The sequence below is a fragment of the Chanos chanos genome, chromosome 1 (genome assembly GCF_902362185.1).
Source record: "Chanos chanos chromosome 1, fChaCha1.1, whole genome shotgun sequence".
Lineage (NCBI taxonomy): Eukaryota > Metazoa > Chordata > Actinopteri > Gonorynchiformes > Chanidae > Chanos > Chanos chanos.
Window position 1 is genome coordinate 20,150,303 of NC_044495.1, and position 20,561 is coordinate 20,170,863.

The following is a 20,561-nucleotide window of genomic DNA, read 5'->3' on the forward strand; positions in this document are numbered from 1 at the left end:
ATTGATCGTTGAGCACAACAAACCTGGCAGAACAGTCTCGGTATACTTTCAGTGTACACGTGTCTGAGAATAGGCCTATTTGAAGAGTGTCACACCATTTTTCGCTCATATGGTGTTTTATTGATGTTGTTAGAAATCTCAGTTCTAGACGCCCCTCCAGTGTCTCCGGTAAATGATACGGTCTTATAACCGAGCGTGGTTTCCATCGTTTTAGCGACTACAAAACAATATTGTAACCATTCAGTGTCATCCTGGTGTAGACCACCATCAAGATACAAAATGCTCATTGTCGGATGAGCGCGATCATTTTAAATTAATCTGATTTTACCTTGCTCTCCAAGGAGTTGACTTAAACTTTTCCATAGAGCGCTCGTAACACCATAAACATCCCTTCACTGTAAGAAGCACTCAGGCCTTGTACATTTCTTCAGCTGTGTGCCACGCATTCGTCCGCTTGGTGAGAAAACGGTGAAGGATAACTCATTAGACTATATTACTTTTCGCTACTCTTCTCCGCAATTCCAGCCTGGGTTCTGTTCACCAATTTTTAAGCTAATATGCGTTTTTGATGTGGTAACAGGGTTCACGCACTGCAACCCGACCATAGCGTCCGTCTTTGTGAAGTTCAAGACAAACATTTCTTGATGAACTGCATGCTCACGCCCTAGATTGATATTCACAAAAAACTGACTCAGAAATTGTTCTCTGCCTTGCAACCCTGAACTAACGTACAACCATCACGATCAAGAAGTACACGTTTTGACAGCAGTTGATGGTAGCTTGTGGTCTCTTTCCCTCACGCGTCTATGCCAACATTACCGTTGACACTGTCCCTCTTGAAATATCAGTAAGTTGAGTAGCCCTCTTCATTGAACTTTCTGCCAGACGTGCCTCTGCCATCACCTCCTTGAAAGTCAGGGGGATCTATAGCCGCAGTAGCTAAGGTAGTGGGCGCCTGCCCAATATTTGTACATTATCCTAAACCTGACGGAATGTTCATTTCTTGACGCAGAAACCACAACTGAGAGGAAACAATTTTTAAAATATATATATATATATTTGTATCGGTGCTTTGCTCAAGGATTTCTTTTATTTTGTCCGTTACCTGTACCAACCTGATTAAAAATTGAGAGACCATGTACCCAGTCTTCTAGGAAATAACCAATCTGACTACTTGGAAATCATCACGCCTTCTACGTTCATTAATTTTAAAAGTACGTGATTAAAAATTAATGAGCACACTACTTTGCTATTGATATACCAATTTATTTTGCCCACGTATCCAATGTAGGTCACATGACGGATTTGTAAGGGTATCGCGGTTACCAAAGAATTTGAAATTGTACAATACTGTGTAGAAAATCGAAGTTACTCTTTTTTAAGGCTTGGAACAGAAATAGCCTTGAAGTGCTCGCCCACACAGTGCTGCAGCTGCTCCCGATTCGGTTAATTTCCCCTTGGAAGCAGGAATGCAATGTGTCACACATTTAACTCCTGCAAAACAAACCCGTTAAATCAGTCTTGACGATTCCATTCATATTCATTCCACTATACATTTCTACAACCTCAAGTTTGTGAATAGAGTGAATACAAAGTAAATACATAGGCCTATGTAGGGATTGTGGCCCCACTGTGAGAAGTCACAAGGGGTTCTTGATCTGCATGGAGCACAAGACACGAATAGAAAAAAAAAACATAGCAGAGAAGAGAGGTTTTTTTCGTATTCCAGAAGAGGATCCACTTTTAGTCTTTTTTTTCTAAGTATAGCTAATGCAGAAACCATTGTTCATGCATTTGTCATGTCTCGCCTCGATTACTGCAATGTTCTGTATTCTGGACTGCCTGGCTCTAGTACCAAAAGTCTTCAGCTAGTCCAGAATGCTGCTGCCAGAATCCTGACCAGAACAAGAAAGGTTGACCACTTTACACCTGTCCTGGCTTCACTGGCTCCCACTTCATGCAAGGGCAGATTTTAAGGTCCTTTTAATCCTGCATGGGCTTGCGCCAGCCTACATCTCCAACTTAATTACAACCTGTAACCTGTCTCGCACCCTGCACTCTCAAGATTCTGGACTATTAGTTGTTCCAAGAGTTAAAAAGAAGTCTGCTGGCTGCCGAGCCTTTTCCTACCGCTCTCCCTTCCTCTGCAATGGTCTACCTAAAGAAATTAGGCAGGCAACCTCTTTTTATATTAAACTAAAGACTTATCTATTTTCTCTAACTTATGAATAATATGATTTTGATTGCAGACATGCAAAGCCCTTTGAGACTATAAATAGTGATATTGGGCTCTAAATAATTTATTTATCTATTATTTTTTTATTTATCTTTACAAACATTTAACAAACGTCTGTTAGGGTTTTTTTTTTAAATTTAAAACTGTGTGAAAAGGCTTCAGATTTTTTCAAATGAGTGATTTTTGTCGCAAATATGTGAAAAGTTTTTCAAATTGAATGAGTCAGAGAGGAAAGAGAAAAACTAGAGTTCAAACCACGGATCCTAAAAGCAGGCACACCTTTGTAAGACAATGTCTCAGCCAGTTGCGCCACCTTAAATGTAATTGATTTTCAGCTAATTGTTATTTGAAGGTAAAGTTTCAGCCCATAATTCACATACTCTTGTAAATTTGAGTGTCAAAAGTACATGCATTCAGATAAGTATAGCTACCCCTATACTTTTCTGAACTATACTCATCTGTATTTTCATGGTCCTTTGTATGTCTTTGAGATGTGCAATGTCTTCTTAATTTGATAAATATGTCCCACAAGCATATGTGTTAAACCTCTGTAGCCTACAAGTGAGAAATACAAAATATTCATCAAAATTGCAGCAGGCAATTTTGAGCATATCTCATAAACAATTGTTACAGTTGAAAGAATCAGGTGGAACTGTTTATGATATGCTCAGCGTTATGAAATGGCCAGCATCTCAAATTACATTCTAGCTGACCTCAGATATGGTCAGGGCTGGATAATTGCTTGCAATATAAAGAATTTATGTTACATAGATGCAAAAGATCCCATCGAAGTTTTACTGTATTATGATGATGATGATGATGCTTATATGACTTGATATGATGACGTGATAATGCTTGGCCATATTGGTCATTTTTCATGGCCTTAAATTTAGAATTGTGGTTTCATACGCAAGGATTTTGCCAGTGAGTGACTTCTCCCTCATAGATAAAAGAATGTTAACTCAGGAGCCAGGCTGTGAAACACGCTAAATGAAAATCAAAGAGAACGAAACCATCGCAAAGCTATCCACGGAATAAAAGGGTTCAAGCGCTTACGTACAGTGTTAAAAACATGCACACCTGGCTCCCTCTTGTGGTTACGAGAATGCACTGTAGTCTATTATTGCATTCATTTTTGGTTCACATCAAGAGCGAACACAATAATAGTCTGATGTTGACTTTTGCCCTCATGTGGTGGTAAATCAGTACTGCAACATGAAAAGATGCTTGTTGACATGTATTTTCATTTTTCGATCAGCTGAAATGTTTGAAATATAAGATATATTAACTACAGTTAATATTAACTATTTATGTTCTAAATGACATGTTTCGGCCATGATGTTCACAGATGAAGTGTGTGGTTAATATTACAGCGCCAAACAACTCTGCAATCACGAGGTGAAACTTACTGTGATGTTAATTCCTTCCAGTTTTACTGTATCGCTGCGGTCAGCAAGACCAGAACGTAATTGTTTCGTTTGGATTTTAACAGTTCTTTTAACTATTTGGCAGGCTTAATAAAGAAGACATAAAAAAGTGAAATTGTTGGTGAATTTTCCGTGAACACGGAGGTCACGGCGAGTTGAAGATCTGCACCAAAATTCACTCCTCTTCCCTTTTCCTGAAATTCTCCTCCTTTTCTGAGTCCTTCTTTGGCCTGACTAGCACTCGATTTGCCCACCCCCTCCCCATCCAAAATGCTTCCATCACAAGAAGCAAAGGCTTGCTTTGTGTGAGGTGCCAAGATGAACACTGCGTTGTTTTGGAGAAACACACGAGTCTTTCATACGAGGCTCTAAAAAGAGCTTTAGTTATCCTTTTTTGTCTTTCGCACTACTAGAGACAAACTTCACTGTTCCAGCTGAAACATCAGGACTAGGTTCTGTGATCTAGTTGAACAAAGCCACTGCATCTATGCTAAAGAAATAAGCAGAAAAAGTCCAAATAATGTGTGTTAAATCGTCCAAAAGGTTTAACATACTGTTAGATCAATTCCCTAAAATTCTGGGTCAAAAATCAGACCGTCATTAAGAGATATGTTACAATCTTTTGGAGATATTGCACTCTTAGAGTGCAACTCTCTACTCTAACCTTCCCAACTTTTGGTTTATGAATACTCTAGCGAATAGCTTAACACATGTATTGGACTGTCTCCCTTATGTAATCAATCGATATTCTCTGCCTTTTTAACAACTGGTCGCAGGCTTGCCAGACATATCGTTCACTGAGTAAGGCTCTGTTGTAGCCTACTGCTCCTCAACAGAACCTACTTTGATAATGTGTTAAAATGTTCAGCTATAGAAAGAAAACCCTTCTCTGTTTTGTTGCTACAAAACAAATTGGAACTAAGCGAAGACACGCACGTTGCTACAGCAGCCAAATCTTTAAACGGTAGTTAGAAATCTCTTGAACACGGAATAAAAGAGGTAGTGTCAACTGAGCATCACTGTGCGTCGTGAACTGTCATTTTCTGAAGACATTACCTCTTGAGAACGAAGAAGCTGAGCGGGAACGAAAAACGCAGGGTACTTGAGATGCATAAAGCATATTTATGCACTTTATTTGGTGTTTGCCCACGCGCATTCAGTCAACTATTTTCGACTTATAAGGCGGAGGTAATTTAAATAGTGTGAAATATAGACTACTCTAGCGAGGGAATGCTGGTGTACAGTGGATTCCAGCAATTTATTTATTTTAAAATGATTTGAATGTATAACAGTAAAACTGATTTTGCTTTAATTCGTGTTCAGACGTATGGCTTGTTAGTCTAGCCTGGAAACACAATACCAATGCTCTCCTTTACGAAACCACACTGGGCTTCATGCATCTCGTTTACGACTCTGTCCTTTTAGCTCTGTGTTCTAGAAACTATATGGAAGCTTTCATTCCCCGTTGGATAAAAAAATGCCTAAATAGACCGTTCCAGAGGATGCAACAGGCAAAGCATCTTTTACGATTACACACTCAAGCTTCAGCATCCACTTTATTGTCCCACATTGAAGGAAGATTGGTTCGGGACTCACGCATAGGCCTAGCTATCAGCACACATAAATGTAATACTGTCTTAACAAATATTGAATAAAAACGTTGAGGAATGCAGAAATGTTTCTTGTACCGTTCTTGGACACATTATAAGACTAAACCTGTGCATACGCACTTTTTATGAAGAAGCCCGTTGACGCATCATTATTGTTATTATTATTTTTTTACGAATTTCCTAGTCTTGCGGAGTAGCAGTAATGTGGTGAGCCTGTCATAGTATCATCTAATTTTTCTGAACGCATGTCAAATGACTGTACATGAGGGCTACCATATGCTTAATCCCATTAGCAATCCATGAAGGATATGTGTCTCGGTTAAAACCAAGTTTGTGTGGGTCTGATAGTTTTTGAGATATGTATGTGTCACAGCTGTCTCATACATGAAGTCCGCAGGAACAATGTTGGCAGTAACGGGAAAACGAGAGGGAATAGAACAGAGCAGAATAGAATGGAATTGAATAGAACAGTTCCAAAGCAGTGTTCCATAATTTTACCCTGTACAAGGTGATGTCAAAATTAACTAAATTCTAAACTGCTGAATGAATAACTGAAATGAAATGAATTTTAAAAATGTGTAGATTTTATAGATGTAAACACTACAACAAAAGACAACAAACTCCATGCGTTATATGAGAATGACTGTATATCATTTCACAGTTTAATGAAGTGATTTTATGTATGTGTGGGTGCCACTGAGTATACTGACCATCTGTGTGACTGAAATTAAATATATGAACTATAAACAGTGCTGATATGGATTATGATTCAGTGTAGGGCCATCTGGGGATGGGGTGAGCTGCCGAGGAAGCTGTAGCCCCAACGGTTACATCAAACTCGACCAGTCAGAGGAGGGGAAAGGGTCAGTGGCCAGCAACAATATACTGAACTCTACATCACTCCAATGTGTGTCGTGTGTGTGTGTGTGTCAGATGGGTACGATTGTTTGTGTTTTTGCAGTTTTGATGAGAATGTATGGATGGATAGAAGTCACAACAGTAATGGGTGGAGGAGCACGCCACTCTGTTTGTTACAATAGGTTCTATTCTTCTGTACAATGTGGCAGAGTGCATGACTTTTCCCAAAGCACCATTGTCTTCGTCAATGCCCCAATGTTGAATGTTTCTAGCACTGCCAGTTTCTAAGAACATCAGTCATAACAAATAAATTAAAAATATCAGAGGGTGGAATCGCCTACCAATCGTCGTTTGTTCACTGGCAGACATCCAAAGCATCAGAACTAATGAACAGTCAGGGGGTTACATGTCATTTGTCAGCATTATCTTGGCTAATGAATTTGTTGCATATTACTGTATATTGATGTAAGTATGAGTAGAGCATGATAAAAAAAAATGGGATGGTCTCTTCTTGGTTTTCCAGCAATGATTTGGGTTAGGTTTTTCCGGAAGCTGTGGTTTCAGATAAATATTGAAATGATCATTTTTTCTGAGTATGCAGCTATTAATCATAGTTTCACTCACAACACATGACTATGATCTTACCTCATAAAATTGGGCAATGATATAATTATCCTCCTGTGGTACAAAGGTTAGCCAGTGATTTTTTTTAACAAGAAGAAAATACAAATTGTGAAAATCTGATGGCCTGTTAATTTAAGAATAACACTCTAATGTGTCAAAACATTTTAAGCACAGACCAGCATTTCCATTAACACTGGTTTTGTAACACCTAATTGAATTAATTCACATTTGTCAGATTTTTAGTGTCCAGTCTTTTTTCTGATTCATAATGAGTATTCTCCTTGACATAGAATAAATTGTCTTAGCATTCCTAGAAAATGATGGGAATGCTCATATACAAAACATGACACATGGAATGATTGCTATAATAACATCTGATACATATTGTACGTGAATTTACCTACTGTAATGCCATCAGAGTGCTCCCTCTTAAGTTGTGATCTGATTTCCAAAATTAAATACATACACACCATTACCACGCTGTCTCTTGAGCAAGAGTACTTTGATGCAAACTAAAGTGAATGCAGTTATGGTTTGGCAGAAATAAAGTTTGGTCACAGGGTGGGGATGGGGTGGGCTGCCGAGGAAGCTGTAGCCCCAATGGTTACATCAAACACGACCAGTCAGGGGACGGGAAAGGGTCATTGGCCGGGAAAGGGTCAGTGGCCAGCAACAATAAACAGAACTCTACATCATTCCACTGTCATTTCAGGACATAAGTCTCTGAGCACTTCACAGTCTACATACACAGAGTGCGTTATAGGCTAGAAGAAAGAAAGAAAGAAAGAAAGAAAGAAAGAAAGAAAGAAAGAAAGAAAGAAAGAAAGAAAGAACAGAACAGAGTGATTCTGTCAGTTAGGGTGGGAGTGGACGATTTTAAACGCAGGCTGAGCTCACTCCGGGAGATACGCTGATCGACAGTCGCAGACAGGCGAGTGCATGAGATAACGGACAGCAATTTTACCTATCACTTCGGACACAGATTAACAGTTTCATAACCCCGCGGAAAGTTATTATCTTTGACTACTGTTTTGGTTGGTATCAGTGGAACACATCATGGCAATGCTGACAAGTGCAGAGGTGTGCATCAAATACATCCTGTTCATCTTTAATTTCGTTTTTTGGGTAAGTTTTGATCGGGCTATATATTGATCTGTTGAAGTTAATCTGTTTATACATTTTTAATTATTACAGTTGGGAGGTTCTGGTTACCACAGATACACAGGAAAGCAACGAGGCACTTAAACTAAAGTAACTGTGCAGTTAAGGAACGCATCTCTCGACTTTTATAAACAGAAGTTAAATCACTTCCTTTTAGGGAAAAAAGATCGTGCTAGGTATCTTGACATGTTTAAGGCTATAATATGTTGCAGACTACAGTCATTGTGACACAAAGTACTTTCGTAAATTGTTACTGGCACTGTTCATTCATCCCGCCCAATGAATACAGTATGTCCATGTTTACTTAGAACTCCAGACGATGGACATACGTTAATCTGTATCCGACCAGATAGTTGCTTAATCCCTTTACACAAACTGAGATTACAGGGCTTTCCTGGGGGGGGTGAACGTCTAGAATTAGACATGCACAGTCCTTCTGATTTTATATCAAATAATTTGCTCGTCTGATGTGGGCGCTATGCTGCTGTCGTAAGGTTAAATTCTAACGGCTCCCTCTACACCGTTTTACACGTTCAGCATTTAAGAATGAGAGTATGGTGAAAGCAGAGGCATTTTTTGGAGTTTGAAAAATAGCTGTGACCCTGGCCCAGAGTCACAGCTATTTTTTCAAACTCCAAGGGTCCCTGGGCGTACATTTTGGTAAACTGTAGGGTGCAAGGAACGTAGCATTGTGTGTGTGTGTGTGTTTGTGTGTGTGTACATCTGGATGGCAGAGTAGGAAAATATGGTGGTAAAGGAAGATGTTTAGTGTGCTTTTACTTTTAACCTCAAGATGGGCAGGGTGATTTCCACTGCAGTATCTTTAGAACAAATCCACGAGGGACCTCATACAGAAAGGATACCGTAGTACAGTAGAAACAGTAGCAAAAAAGATGTCACATGTAACAGTTTATCTTTCAGACCAGTCCTGTTGTCTATAGTGCCATGCAACAGTTGCATCATTTGCATAGCACATATCAGGGACTCAAGTAATTTCTATTAGGAATACTCACTTTCCCTGGTAAACAGAAACATTCATATTCTATCAGGGGCGTTCATTTTCTGTGGTAAAGTCATAAAACTACATGTGTTATGGAAAAACCTACAGATCATTAAGTACAATGACCATAATTTCCAGTCATTTCAAGTCAATTTCAAGTCAATTTACCATGCTCCCTGCAATTATGGGACTCTCTTGCTGCAACAGATGTCATTAATCTTGCTCCTAAGTAAAAGTCTATGACAAAAATCTAATTAGAGTTGTTGGCTGCGATCATTTAATTTTTGTTGTTGTTCTTGCTGGTTGCTTTAGGCAGCGTGTAATGTAATCTTGTCAGAACCATAAATTATAATTAGTCTTAATGGACATGTTTAGCCAAATTCTGTCTTAATGAATCAGTATGAGCAATGTCGGATTGAACTGGCTCAAAGTATAATTTAAAAAGAGATTACACTCCCTTTCTGTTTATACCAAATGAGAACAGAAACTGTATTAGTGTTGTGCTTCCTGTTTGCTAAAAAATGCTGGTTACTTTCCACTAGGCCTATTCTGTTTGAATATGTTTGCACAGTAAAGGTTAGCACACATGCCCGTGAGAGAGTAGTTGTTGATCTTATCTGTCATTGGAAACTCAGCACAAATAGAGTCGCTTTCAGTCGAGTGGCAAGCTGAAATATAGGTGGTAAGCCTAAAACCTGTGTTCTTGCAGTTAAAATAAAAAGTGCAACATCCACCTTCAACAGCCACGCCCTCCCCACCACAACTGCTCTCTTCCTTCCTTCCTTCCTATTGTGAAGGTTGAATGAGAGAGAGAACCAGGCTGGGCCAAAGGGACAAGAGAAGTGTTGTTGGCTTCTTAAAGTCTGGAGGGAGGAGTGGTATTTAGTTACCTTTTCTCACAAACAGCAGAACCTCACCTCTCCAGGGTGACAGTAATGCTGTTGTGGCAACCACAGTGAAACATGGAGTAAAGGGATACATATTCCAGTAGATGGGCTGAACAGATGGTTGTGATTCATTTTCTGTTATCTGATGTCATTCCCTGTTTCTGTAACAAATATACGTCAGAGAGTGACTTGTTTTACAGTGGTCTGGCTGATAAGACATTTAGAGCAGTGGTTCTCAACTCTAGTCCTAAGGGTCCCCTGTCTTGAACGTCTTTATTTCAACTCTTCATTATCACGGTTAAGCTCAGGACTGACACACTTGATTCCACTGATTAATTAATCATCAAGCCCTTGATCAGCTCAATTAACTGTGCTTCTGAAGAATTAAAACAAAGACGTGCAGGACAGGGAGGTCCTCAGGACTGGAGTTGAGAACCACTGATTTAGAGCAACAAGCACTTGTTTGCAGAGTGCTCTGAAACACAACCAATCTACAAGCCAAACACCTGGGTGCATGGATAGTCAGTCCCTGATGGTGTGCACACTCATAAAATTGTTGTATTTGAGACATTTACAACATAAATTAAAAAGTTCTGCTTCTCATATTTAATATTATTGCTTACTGGCTGATTTTCTTCTGGTTTTGCCACCTCCGACGCAATCTATTACTTCACTTGAATGCACTCTAAGTGGCCCCTCCTCCATTCCACACTCCCAAGTCCTCCCTCCCCCGTCACCACTCAGACGAGGGAACAAAGAACAGGTGGGCCGCCGAGGGTGTGTCCGACTAGTAGGAATTTTCCCTCGTTATTTCTCAAAGAAAGATAAACGGGCTTGTTTTCCGTTTGGAGTTCACAGTTGGATTTCTCTGGTCTCTTGATACTATACTATACTCAGTCATCTCAACATGGGAGTTGGTGGAGGAATAAAATGCATCAAGTATCTGATGTTTGTCTTCAACTTCCTGTTCTGGGTACGTTCACTTATCTCTTATGTAAGCGCTTCTTTGCAAGTGCTAGAAGTGACTTTAGCCAGTATAAAAACGATGTTTGAGAAGTCTGGATGCAACAGAGAATGTCGCTGTTTGAGGTTCAACTATTAAAATCAGGAAAGTGTTCCTTGCTTGATAATGAGATCAGATAAATTTGGCTTTAATACTATATTTGGGAGCTTTGTTTGTCCTAATGCCTGATTGGAGGTGGTGAGGGTAGTAGTGGCTTCTGTCTGTGACTTGATTAAACAGTTTAGAGCAGGAGACTTTGAGTTAGTCTCCATTAGTCAAGGAAAGTCTTTTGGTGTCATGAAAGTTAGAGTGTTAACACTTCTCCCAGGTAGACAGTAGAGTCAGAGTTTTGTCAGAGAGCAGTAGGGCTGTCTGACATGAAGATTTGTTTGCTGCAGTGTTGGTGCTCAGACGTTCTACTTATTCTTTTACTTTCATACCAGCTTATTTTAGGATGCGGTTGTATGTATGATCCTAAAAAAAACTGCTCACTGGTATTGTATAGTTAATGAGGAAGACATGATCCACTACACACAAAAAGAACCAAAAATCATGCAGGACAACACAGAAGTCTCCACATTTCTGAGAGGAAAAAAGGAAATGACTGGCAAAAAAAACAATAACATTTTTAATGTGGTGGTAGGACTTCCTGTTACAGCCTACTTTGTCACCAGTCCAAACCATAGGCAGCGTGATTTTTGTCTTGCAAACTGCAGCAACAGATATTTCAAATGAACAGTGAGTAGCACTTCCCTGGCTCCTGGTCTCCCTCAGATTTGCTGTGATTAGAATTAGGTTGATATGGCTTATCAGTGTGACTGGAGGTTTCTGGGAGGGTGAAACTACCCACACCCTGTGACTCATAATGAGCCATGTGACCACATGATCACAGATTTGGCATTTGAAAACTGGAAAATGTGTGTGAAGAGGGGCTGGGAGGCTGAGTTATTACGGGCAAGAGATGCTTCAGATTTTTACTTAAATCCAATTAAAGATTTCAATGTGCTACATTTCAATACAGCTGAGGGGTTTTTACTTAATAGATCCCATAACTAATATGAAAGAACAGCAATATAAGACCATGGGTGGAAAAAGATTTTTTTTTTTTTCTTTTCTAAATGAGATGATTTTCCTATGGAAAGGGGGAAGTTTAAGGAATGGATCATCTATTTTATCGGTCTGTCTGAATTCTCTCAGTTTGGTCTCAGCAAACTTAAATTTTAAACCTTAAAGCTGAGATCTCCAGTGTGATCAACGATTTCAGACATGGTCCATATGGAAACTGCAAAGGTTGCGTAGTTGTGAGTCTCAGGCTGGCAATGTGTGAGTAGTTGTCAGGATGTGGAACAAATGGCATGTTGTGACATGTCACTGAACTGGCAAGGGTTTTTTTTTTTTTTTTTTTCTCTAGTCTTTCACAAACCATGCATATCACTTTCAAACATTAGACTGAACAAAAACAGAGGGGCACTATGTAGGTTTTGTGGCTTGCCTTTCACTCCAAATGTTGTGTTCCTCGTTTCTCTGATCTTTCTAGAGTGGGTATTAGAGTGACACAAATACTGAGTAAACCTTTAGTATGGTAAGCCAAACCTCTCTGAGGTTGTTTCCTGTTCGATCACAGCATGACACACACTATACTTAAGACTTCACTGGACCATAGTAACTGACACAGAGCCTCTTTTTTTGAATTACTGCTCAAACCTGTATGGCAACATGCCATCAAAATCATGAGCACGTCCAGAGAAATGTCATGGTTCTTTAATTGTGTTGTCTTTTTGCTAAAGAAGGATTTATTTGATTTAGTATTCTGTGTCTCTTACATCATGGGTGAAACTCAAACAAGTAGATGCATGTGTTTTGTTTCTCAGCTTGCAGGAACAGGAGTACTCGCTGTTGGACTTTGGCTGAGATTCGACAAGAAGACTGAGAGCCTGTTTGAAGCGGAACAATCTCCAACTGTGTTTTTCACAGGTCAAGACCACAAATATTGGCCACTAATGATCTAGCATAGTTACACCTTAATGCTGATCTGAAATCTCTTAATCTAACACCTCACCATTCAAAGTGTTTAATCCATCTGCCATTAAAATGATACAGCAACAATCATTTAGCATGGTGTTAAGCAAATATTCCCTGAATTTGAAGTTAACAAATTTGGAATTCTACTTCCCAGTTATTCACACTCTTGGGCAGTGCTGGTCTGAAACAAGTTTGATTCAGTAGATAGTCATGATGGATCATTGTAACCTGACTTTTAGTCATGTCACAAACAGACTTGAATTCCTAAAGGAATATTCACCAGCACCACTGTCATCTCTTTAGAGACTCATGTTTGGAATAGCTGGTAACCATGGAAACAAGCTACTCCCAAAGGAGCCAACACCATTTTAGTAGTGTGTCATCAGCAATGTCTACGTAAATTGAACGGGTTTGACTGCACTAAGGAGGAAAATGATGTCACATCTTTCTAGGAAACTCCGAAAGAGCAATCTTGTCATACAATATACAGATTGAGAGATGGAAAATAAGTGAATATCCTCTCTACAGTTTCTAGAGACCAGCATTCAATAACTGTCTTAGCACAGGCTCACCATTGTACCTTCCTGCAGAGAAAAAGTTGTAGCCAAGTGACCATATCAGAAACATGATTCTCAAGCCCAGACATCAGAAATGGATAGAGAGCAGTGAAGGGGAGGAGAGAATTGAGTTCCATCACACTCTGCAGAGACAGATTCAAAAAGTGCAAAAAATTGTCATGTTTTTGAAACACTCGATCAGTGATTCTCAACTCCTCTCTTGAGGGCCCCCTGTCCTGCATGTCTTTAACTCTTCATTATCACAGTTAATTGGGTTAATCAAGGGCGTGTTGATTAATTGATCAGTGGAATCAAGTGTCAGTCCTGTGCTCAGAGGAGTTAAAGACATTCAGGACAGGGGGCCCTCAGGACTGGAGTTGAGAACCACTGCTCTAGATGACTACTTTGTTGCTAGTGTTACATGAAATTTACTTGCTTCGCTGGCAGTGTTAGTCATTGATTCATGTCGAGTTGGGTTGCGGGGGCAGAGCACGACAGGTAGAGGCGGGGTTGGTTGACATGGAGAATATGTGTGTGTGTGTATCCTAACTGGGTAGCATGTTGTATGCGTGTTGCTGTTTTGTGCAGTGCGTTGTGATCCTCTGGTTTGTGATATTTACTTAGATACATTCTAAGTTGCTGTGTATGTGTTGAGTCATAATAGCAGTGCTGTTGCTTCCACTGTGCCCAGTCGTCTCCCCTGGCACAAGCCTGGCACTCAGATCTCTTTCTCTTCAACAACACGACCATTGTCCCTTCCCTTTTGTGTTGCCACCCACATTCTTATTTCTCTGCTTTGAGATGTCTCCTTTTTTTTGGATGCCCCCCCCGTGAAGCCAAGAAGTGGGCTTTCTCGGATGACTCTCAGTGCTTAACCACCAGTATGAACGATACAGTGTGGTGGTTTAAAATGAAACATTTTAAAGACAGGATGTCCCAGTGCTCTTACAACATTTGTGCTGGCATACCATTGATGATAGTGCTGCTAGTTCTGCTATTTCATGAATGTACTTCATATTTACACAGCAAGTTATGATTGCTTAAGAAAATTACCAAATATGTTCAAGTCTGGATGTGTAAGACTGAAATGATGTTGTCTACGATAAGCTTAGACTAGACCTGAACTTTTGCTAATGTGTACTACTACTTTTCAACTCGTGTAAATAACCTCTGCATTTGCTGTGTAGTATAACCTGTAATACAGTCTGTGAGAATTGAGAGCTCACTGATGTCACAGAGGAAGAGAGAATGTTCAGCCTTGTTAGTCAAGGAATTTTTGCCTCCTGTTGTAGTGGTTACTTCCTGAAGGACCATCTCCTTGCACTGTGTTCCTATCTGAGAATGCATTGTACTGACTTGTAAGTTCTTCTCTAGGCGTCTACCTCCTCATTGCTGCCGGTGCCCTCATGATGTTGGTGGGCTTTCTCGGCTGCTGTGGGGCCCTCCGTGAGTCACCATGCATGCTAGGACTGGTGAGTCAAAATCTGCTACTCCCAAAACACTCCCAGTAGAGGGTATTAAGAGCTGGTGGATAAACAGAATGTGTATAATCTCTCCATTTCCACAATCCTTCACAATGTTAGTTTGTAGAGTGGGTGTCTGTAGTTATGTTCTGTCATCACAGGCATTAATCTTGAAGTTCTGGGACTGTCATGACGTCAATTACATCATTCCAAACACACCTTGCCTACTGGCATTCTAAAGCTGCCAGAAACACTGAGGTGTACTTTATCTTCCTCTATATGAAATACTCTCTCTCTCTTTCTCTCTTTCTTTTCACCCCTATCTCTACAGTTCTTCTTTTTCCTGCTTCTCATTTTTGCAGCAGAAGTTGCTGCTGGCATCTGGGGACTCTCCAACCAGGATGCGGTTAGTGCCAACCACACACACATACACATATGTATTAATTCAAGTATCTCTTCTACAGCTGCTTTCCAAGGAACATCCCAAAGACAGAATTTATGCAGATGAATGTCTTGTTTAAGATTTAGACTCTGTGTTCTGGATTAAATGCAGATCACATGCATTCTTCAGAGAATATCCCTCAGAATCCTTCGCTCAGACAGTTTAGGTGTCCTGTCCATCCATGTCTACACTTTTTTTTTTTCTTTTGGAGACACATTTAAATAATCATGGTTCATGTTAGAACCCTCTGGTTTTATTCACTGCAGCAAGACCAAGATGACCCTAAATAGCAAGCTTAACACTCTGTGTGTGTGTGTGTGTTATATATATTACACAATGCAATCTTTCTTCTTAAACACTCTTTTCTCCTTCCTTCCCCTTCTCAGGTTGTGAACGAAATAAAAGACTTCTACACAGAGACATATAACACCTATAAAAAAACAAGCCAAGAAGCACTGAAGCAGACTCTGAAGCTTATTCAATTTGGCGTGAGTAGTTCTACCCCTTGACACAAACACCCATATCAAAACACGTTTTTGAGTAATGGAAAATGTCTTAAAGTGCGCCACAACCAGGTCACAAAGATAATATTCTGTTTGTTGTCTTCAACCAGCTGAACTGCTGTGGACCAACAGGAACTCCGTTAGATGGAGTTTCTGATATCTGTCCCAAAAAAGAAGGTTTGGAACAGGTTATTACCACGGTAGGTCCACATAAGTAAATCAACACAAGTAAAAACAAATATTTCTGTTAAACCCATTCAAAGAATAAATCTGCATTTTAAACATGTCCATAATGTGTTTGCATCAGAGCTGCCCAGCTGCCATTGATGAGCTATTCAGGTCCAAACTGCACATTATTGGCGGAGTTGGCATTGGTATCGGAATAATCATGGTGAGTCTGACCTCCTGCTCCCACAGTCGTGTCTTAGAGTACGGCATATTGTTGTGCACTTTTTCAGCAGTCAGGGGTACTAATCACTCGATTCTGATTGACAGATCTTCGGCATGATCTTCAGCATGTTGCTGTGCTGTGCCATCAAAAGAACCAGAGACATTATGTGAGGCCGGGACGCGTTTCCACGGAAACAAATGCTTTTAGCTATTAATTTATCATTTATGTGCGGTTGTCTTTGAAGGATCAACACTTTCAGCACATTTTAATGTCTTCTGTTAAATATTCTTCCTGAAAGACATTCAGAAATGCCAATTCTGGTTCTTTAGCGTCCTCACCGGTCTGAAACCCAGTTTAGGTATAGCTGTGTAACACTGCCATTAACAGTAACACTCATCCAGATCAACAAGTTTTATAGGTACATATCTGTATTTTGATACTTTTCCTTTTTATTATACTCTTGCTGTATAAGACATGTACTTGCAAAACCTTAACCTCTTCACTTTCAGTTTAAAGAAGGCCATGTTTTATGCAGATGATTTTTATGTACATGTTTTAGATGACATTATCCAAATAACAAATCTAAATGCCAAATAAAGAGATATAACACACATCTTTACTCTAATTGGCTTTGTGGAATACAGCTCTGTATGTATAGCTGAACAAGTGTTTGTGAGAATCACTGTGTGTGTGTGTGTGTGTGCGTGTGTGTGTATAACACCAGCCTCTCCTACTAGTTAACTGCATTACAACCCTCATTTTTCCAAAATGCTTACTTTTCCAACTGCCCCAGGCTTTGCAAAATAGATGATTTCCTGTTACCATCATTATCTACATAAGTACCGCATGACAAAAGTATGAGGACACATGTTCTGATTGGTGGATTATAGCTCTCCCTGCCACACCTACTGCTGCCTTGGTCATAAAGTCAAGCATACAGCATATGCTCGCTCCATAGACAATCATAAACAGCTGAATGGGCTCTACTGACTTTCAACATAGTACTGTCCTCGAATTCCACATTACTGCCCTGTTACAGCTGCTCAACTCAACTGTAAGTTCTGTTACTGCAGTGATTCTCAGCTCCAGTTCTGGGGTCTACTATCCTGCCTGTCCTTGTTTTAACTCAAGACGGACACACCAGATGCCGCTAATCAATTAATCATCAAGCCCTTGATTAGCCTAATTAACTGTGATAACGAAGAATTAAACCAGAGACATGCAGGACAGTGGGCCCCCAGGACTGGAGTTGAGAATCACTGTGTTATTGTGAATTGAAAAACATCCAGGAGCGAGTGTTCTCCTGTGAAGTGGACAGAAATAGTTTGTGAGGAAGGAGTGTAAGGACTTCACTGGCCTGCACAGAGCCCTGACCTAAACCCCATCATACTCCTTTGGGATGAATTGGAATACCAGCCACAAGCCAGGCCTAATCACCCAATATCAGTCACTGACTTCACTAATCCTCTTGTGACTGAATGGAGGCAAATCCTCATATCAATTTTGCAACATCTAGGGGAAAGCTTTCTCAGAATAGTAGAGGCAGTTAGAGCAACAAAGGAAGCACCAACTCAATAAATATTCATGAGTTGTGCAACAGGTGCCACATCTTCTTGGCCATGTACTACACAAATAATACATCCAATTTCAATGAAAAAAGCTACTAAGAGATTGACACTTTATGTTTTTCTCCCTTGTTATGGTCATTTAGTGTGTGCAGAGAGAAGCTGGCCAGTGTGTAGGCTTTGTCAGGTTTTCCTCATTTCAGTGCTGTGTTTCTATATTAAAAATGTCTTTTCAGCTTATTAGCCACTGATGATCCCAATGTAAGCAACATATGCAAATTCACAGAATCATATCAGGCACCATTTGAAATTGTCTTCAGTTAGCAACAGCTCATAAATATATTATTGTGAATGATATACAAAATTTATTCATGAACATGAGGTAATGGTAGGTAATAGAACGCACATTGGAAATAATGGTGTAGCCTTTTTCCAAATACTACTCTTTATTATTCACTAAACTAATAATGCGATTTGTATGTAGCTATTGGCACTACTTTATTCATAAGTTCACTTCTTTTGCTTTTTCCCTCTCTTCCCTTTTTTCTTGGTGCCATTAGGCCAACTAAAACCTCTGAGCTCAAGGCAGTCCACTACATTATGTGCAATGTAGTATACATTCTCCATGGCTGCAGGACTCAGGATATCCACCTCTGTCCTTGTAGATCTGGCACTTGAGCTCTTCTTACTGCTGCTGTTCCTCCCTCTCTTTTTGACTGGTTTTGCACTGTGAGATCTTGACGTGCTTTTACTGGAAGGCTTCAAAGAGCACAAGAGTGACAACACTGTTAGTTTTATATAACACGGAAGAGGGTGTTCCAAATTTGAATCTTAACCTATTAATGTCAAAAAAACGTATATTCCTTTTAAGTGGGTATTACAGATTCAAAGAGGATTCACGGTGCCAACACACAAAACTAAAAGAGAAAAACAAAACAAAACAATTGAATAGTCTGAATGAATAAATGAATGAATTTGGATTGTGTTTTCTTTTTCTTCTTTTTATAATTTAAATGTTTTTATGTGGGTGCTCTCAGTCCTCCGTGAAGTCATTAATAATTATTAATACTCTTGTTAAATATCATTATCGGTGTCATATCATTATTGTTATTATAGCACTCACCATATTTTTATTCCTTTTTTTTGCCTTTGTGGACAGGGTTCGAGTCTTCATCTGGGAATGTCAAGTGTTGTCATATAGTAATATTGAGTTTCGGCAAACAAGATACACACGTATACAGTCAGCCCGCCGTATCCGCGGGGGATTGGTTCCAGGACTTCCCGCGGATACCAAAATCCGCGGATGCTGAAGTACCTTATAAAACACAGCGTATTGTTTGCATATAAACTACGCACATCCTCCTGTATACTTCAAATCATCTATAGATTACTTATAATACCTAATACAATGTAAATGCCATGCAAATAGCTCTTATATTATATTGTTTTGGGAATAATGACATGTTAGTACAGACCCAACCATCGTATGCCTAACTACATGCAAGTTAGCAAGTTACAGGTTGCTTTCGTTTGGTGACCTAAAGAGAAATACACAGAATAAAACACAGGATATTTAAAATACAAGTACATACAGAAACTGTACGTATAGACAGAGAAAATAAAAATGTTTTAAAACACAAGTAGCGAACGAACAAGACGCGATGCGAACAATGCTCAAACAACGAATGCTGGAGAGAGACTGGGGGGTCTGTGAAATTACTCGAGGCTACAGCAGGGTATACCTACACAGCACTTCCTTCGCGTGGACTCAGCGTAGTGCTCGGCGCGCGGCAAATTAAAGTTTCTCTTTTAGGAACTTTCTGGGGTTTTTCCCCCCAATACTTTAGGTCCGCGGTTGGTTAATTTCGCGGATGCGGAACCCGCGGATAGGAGGGCCGACTGTATATTCAACATCAGTTCACTGCATTGCACAGTAGCAGTCTCCTTGACAGAGGATTTTGCACAGCACTTAGTGGAGGTATTTGCATAGCCAGCACACCTGTCACGCGTGTGAGCGACTCCACAGAATCCTAAAACTACAGGACCCTACGCGCTCAGTTACCAATGTACTTCAAAAATGACATTTGCCTCTCTCTCCTTGCTGTTTTTATTATGCTATTAGCGCTCACTTAGAATGTAATTATAAACGTCTTACCAAGTTTTCATGAGAATTGTACATGCACCGCTGTTGTCGGTAGTCTTTGCACTCGTTTTCTTGCGGAACTGTTTGTTGATGTGGAGTTGTCGTAGAGACGGGACAAAGCGGTTTCATTGACGTGGTCACTTACTCGTTTTTCAGGTCTGTCCTGGCTCTGTTGGTTAGGGTGTCAGCCTACGCAACAAACCCGACGTCTGTCAACACCTTTCAAGATAAGCTTTTGCTTATCACCTCTAATTAATTTTACAACGATACTCCACCCTGCATCACATTTACCTCTCATAATGGACGAAGCGATTGCGAGAACTGTATTTGAATATCTCTTCTTGCGCTATGGTGCACAACAGCTAAACGGAAATGTATCGCCGCAAATAATCTATAAAGATAATATGGTGAATGTGAGAAAGTGCTGCATTTATGTTCGTAGGCTCTTGTGTTGAAATACCGTCATCTTGTGGTCAGAGCATTTATGACACAAAACTCCTCTTTATGTTCGCGCAGTCGTGTGATTTGGCGTTAAACGAACAACTGAGGTAGAAGCATTTTTGCAAAATAATTGATTATATTACTTTTATTCAGAGATGACATCATTAAAACTGCACACCAGTAAATCCTTTTTCGTCAGCTCTGACATTAAATGACCCTCAGGTTGAA

At 39.9% G+C, this 20,561-nt stretch overlaps 2 protein-coding genes across 3 annotated transcripts; one reads left to right on the top strand and one right to left on the bottom strand.

Annotated features, from left to right (window-relative positions):
• The first annotated feature begins 7,564 nt into the window (after positions 1–7,564).
• Positions 7,565–16,777, top strand: cd9b (CD9 molecule b). 2 transcript variants are annotated; one of them, XM_030776655.1, is made up of 8 exons: positions 7,565–7,880; positions 12,678–12,780; positions 14,760–14,857; positions 15,180–15,254; positions 15,677–15,778; positions 15,904–15,993; positions 16,101–16,184; positions 16,289–16,777. In XM_030776655.1, exons 1-8 carry the CDS (start codon positions 7,812–7,814, stop codon positions 16,352–16,354), a joined length of 687 nt encoding a protein of 228 aa, XP_030632515.1. In that variant the 5' UTR covers positions 7,565–7,811; the 3' UTR covers positions 16,355–16,777. The 2 variants fall into 2 exon arrangements, with proteins under 2 accessions (XP_030632515.1, XP_030632523.1); XM_030776663.1 differs by lacking the exon at positions 7,565–7,880 and adding an exon at positions 10,590–10,776.
• A 1,482-nt stretch (positions 16,778–18,259) lies between these two features.
• smkr1 (small lysine rich protein 1) lies at positions 18,260–20,358 on the bottom strand. Its single transcript, XM_030769561.1, has 2 exons — positions 20,353–20,358; positions 18,260–18,508 (listed from the first exon to the last, which is right to left on the bottom strand). The coding sequence occupies exons 1-2, from the start codon at positions 20,356–20,358 to the stop codon at positions 18,260–18,262; spliced, it is 255 nt and encodes an 84-aa protein (XP_030625421.1).
• Between the last annotated feature and the right edge of the window lie 203 nt (positions 20,359–20,561).

Bases quoted from the DNA above. Each gene is read 5' to 3' on its own strand.
- cd9b (XM_030776655.1), top strand. From the start codon at position 7,812: ATGGCAATGCTGACAAGTGCAGAGGTGTGCATCAAATACATCCTGTTC. The intron at 12,781-14,759 runs GTCAAGACCACA...GTTCTTCTCTAG, and splicing joins TCCAACTGTGTTTTTCACAG to GCGTCTACCTCCTCATTGCT. The intron at 15,255-15,676 runs GTTAGTGCCAAC...TCCCCTTCTCAG, and splicing joins GACTCTCCAACCAGGATGCG to GTTGTGAACGAAATAAAAGA.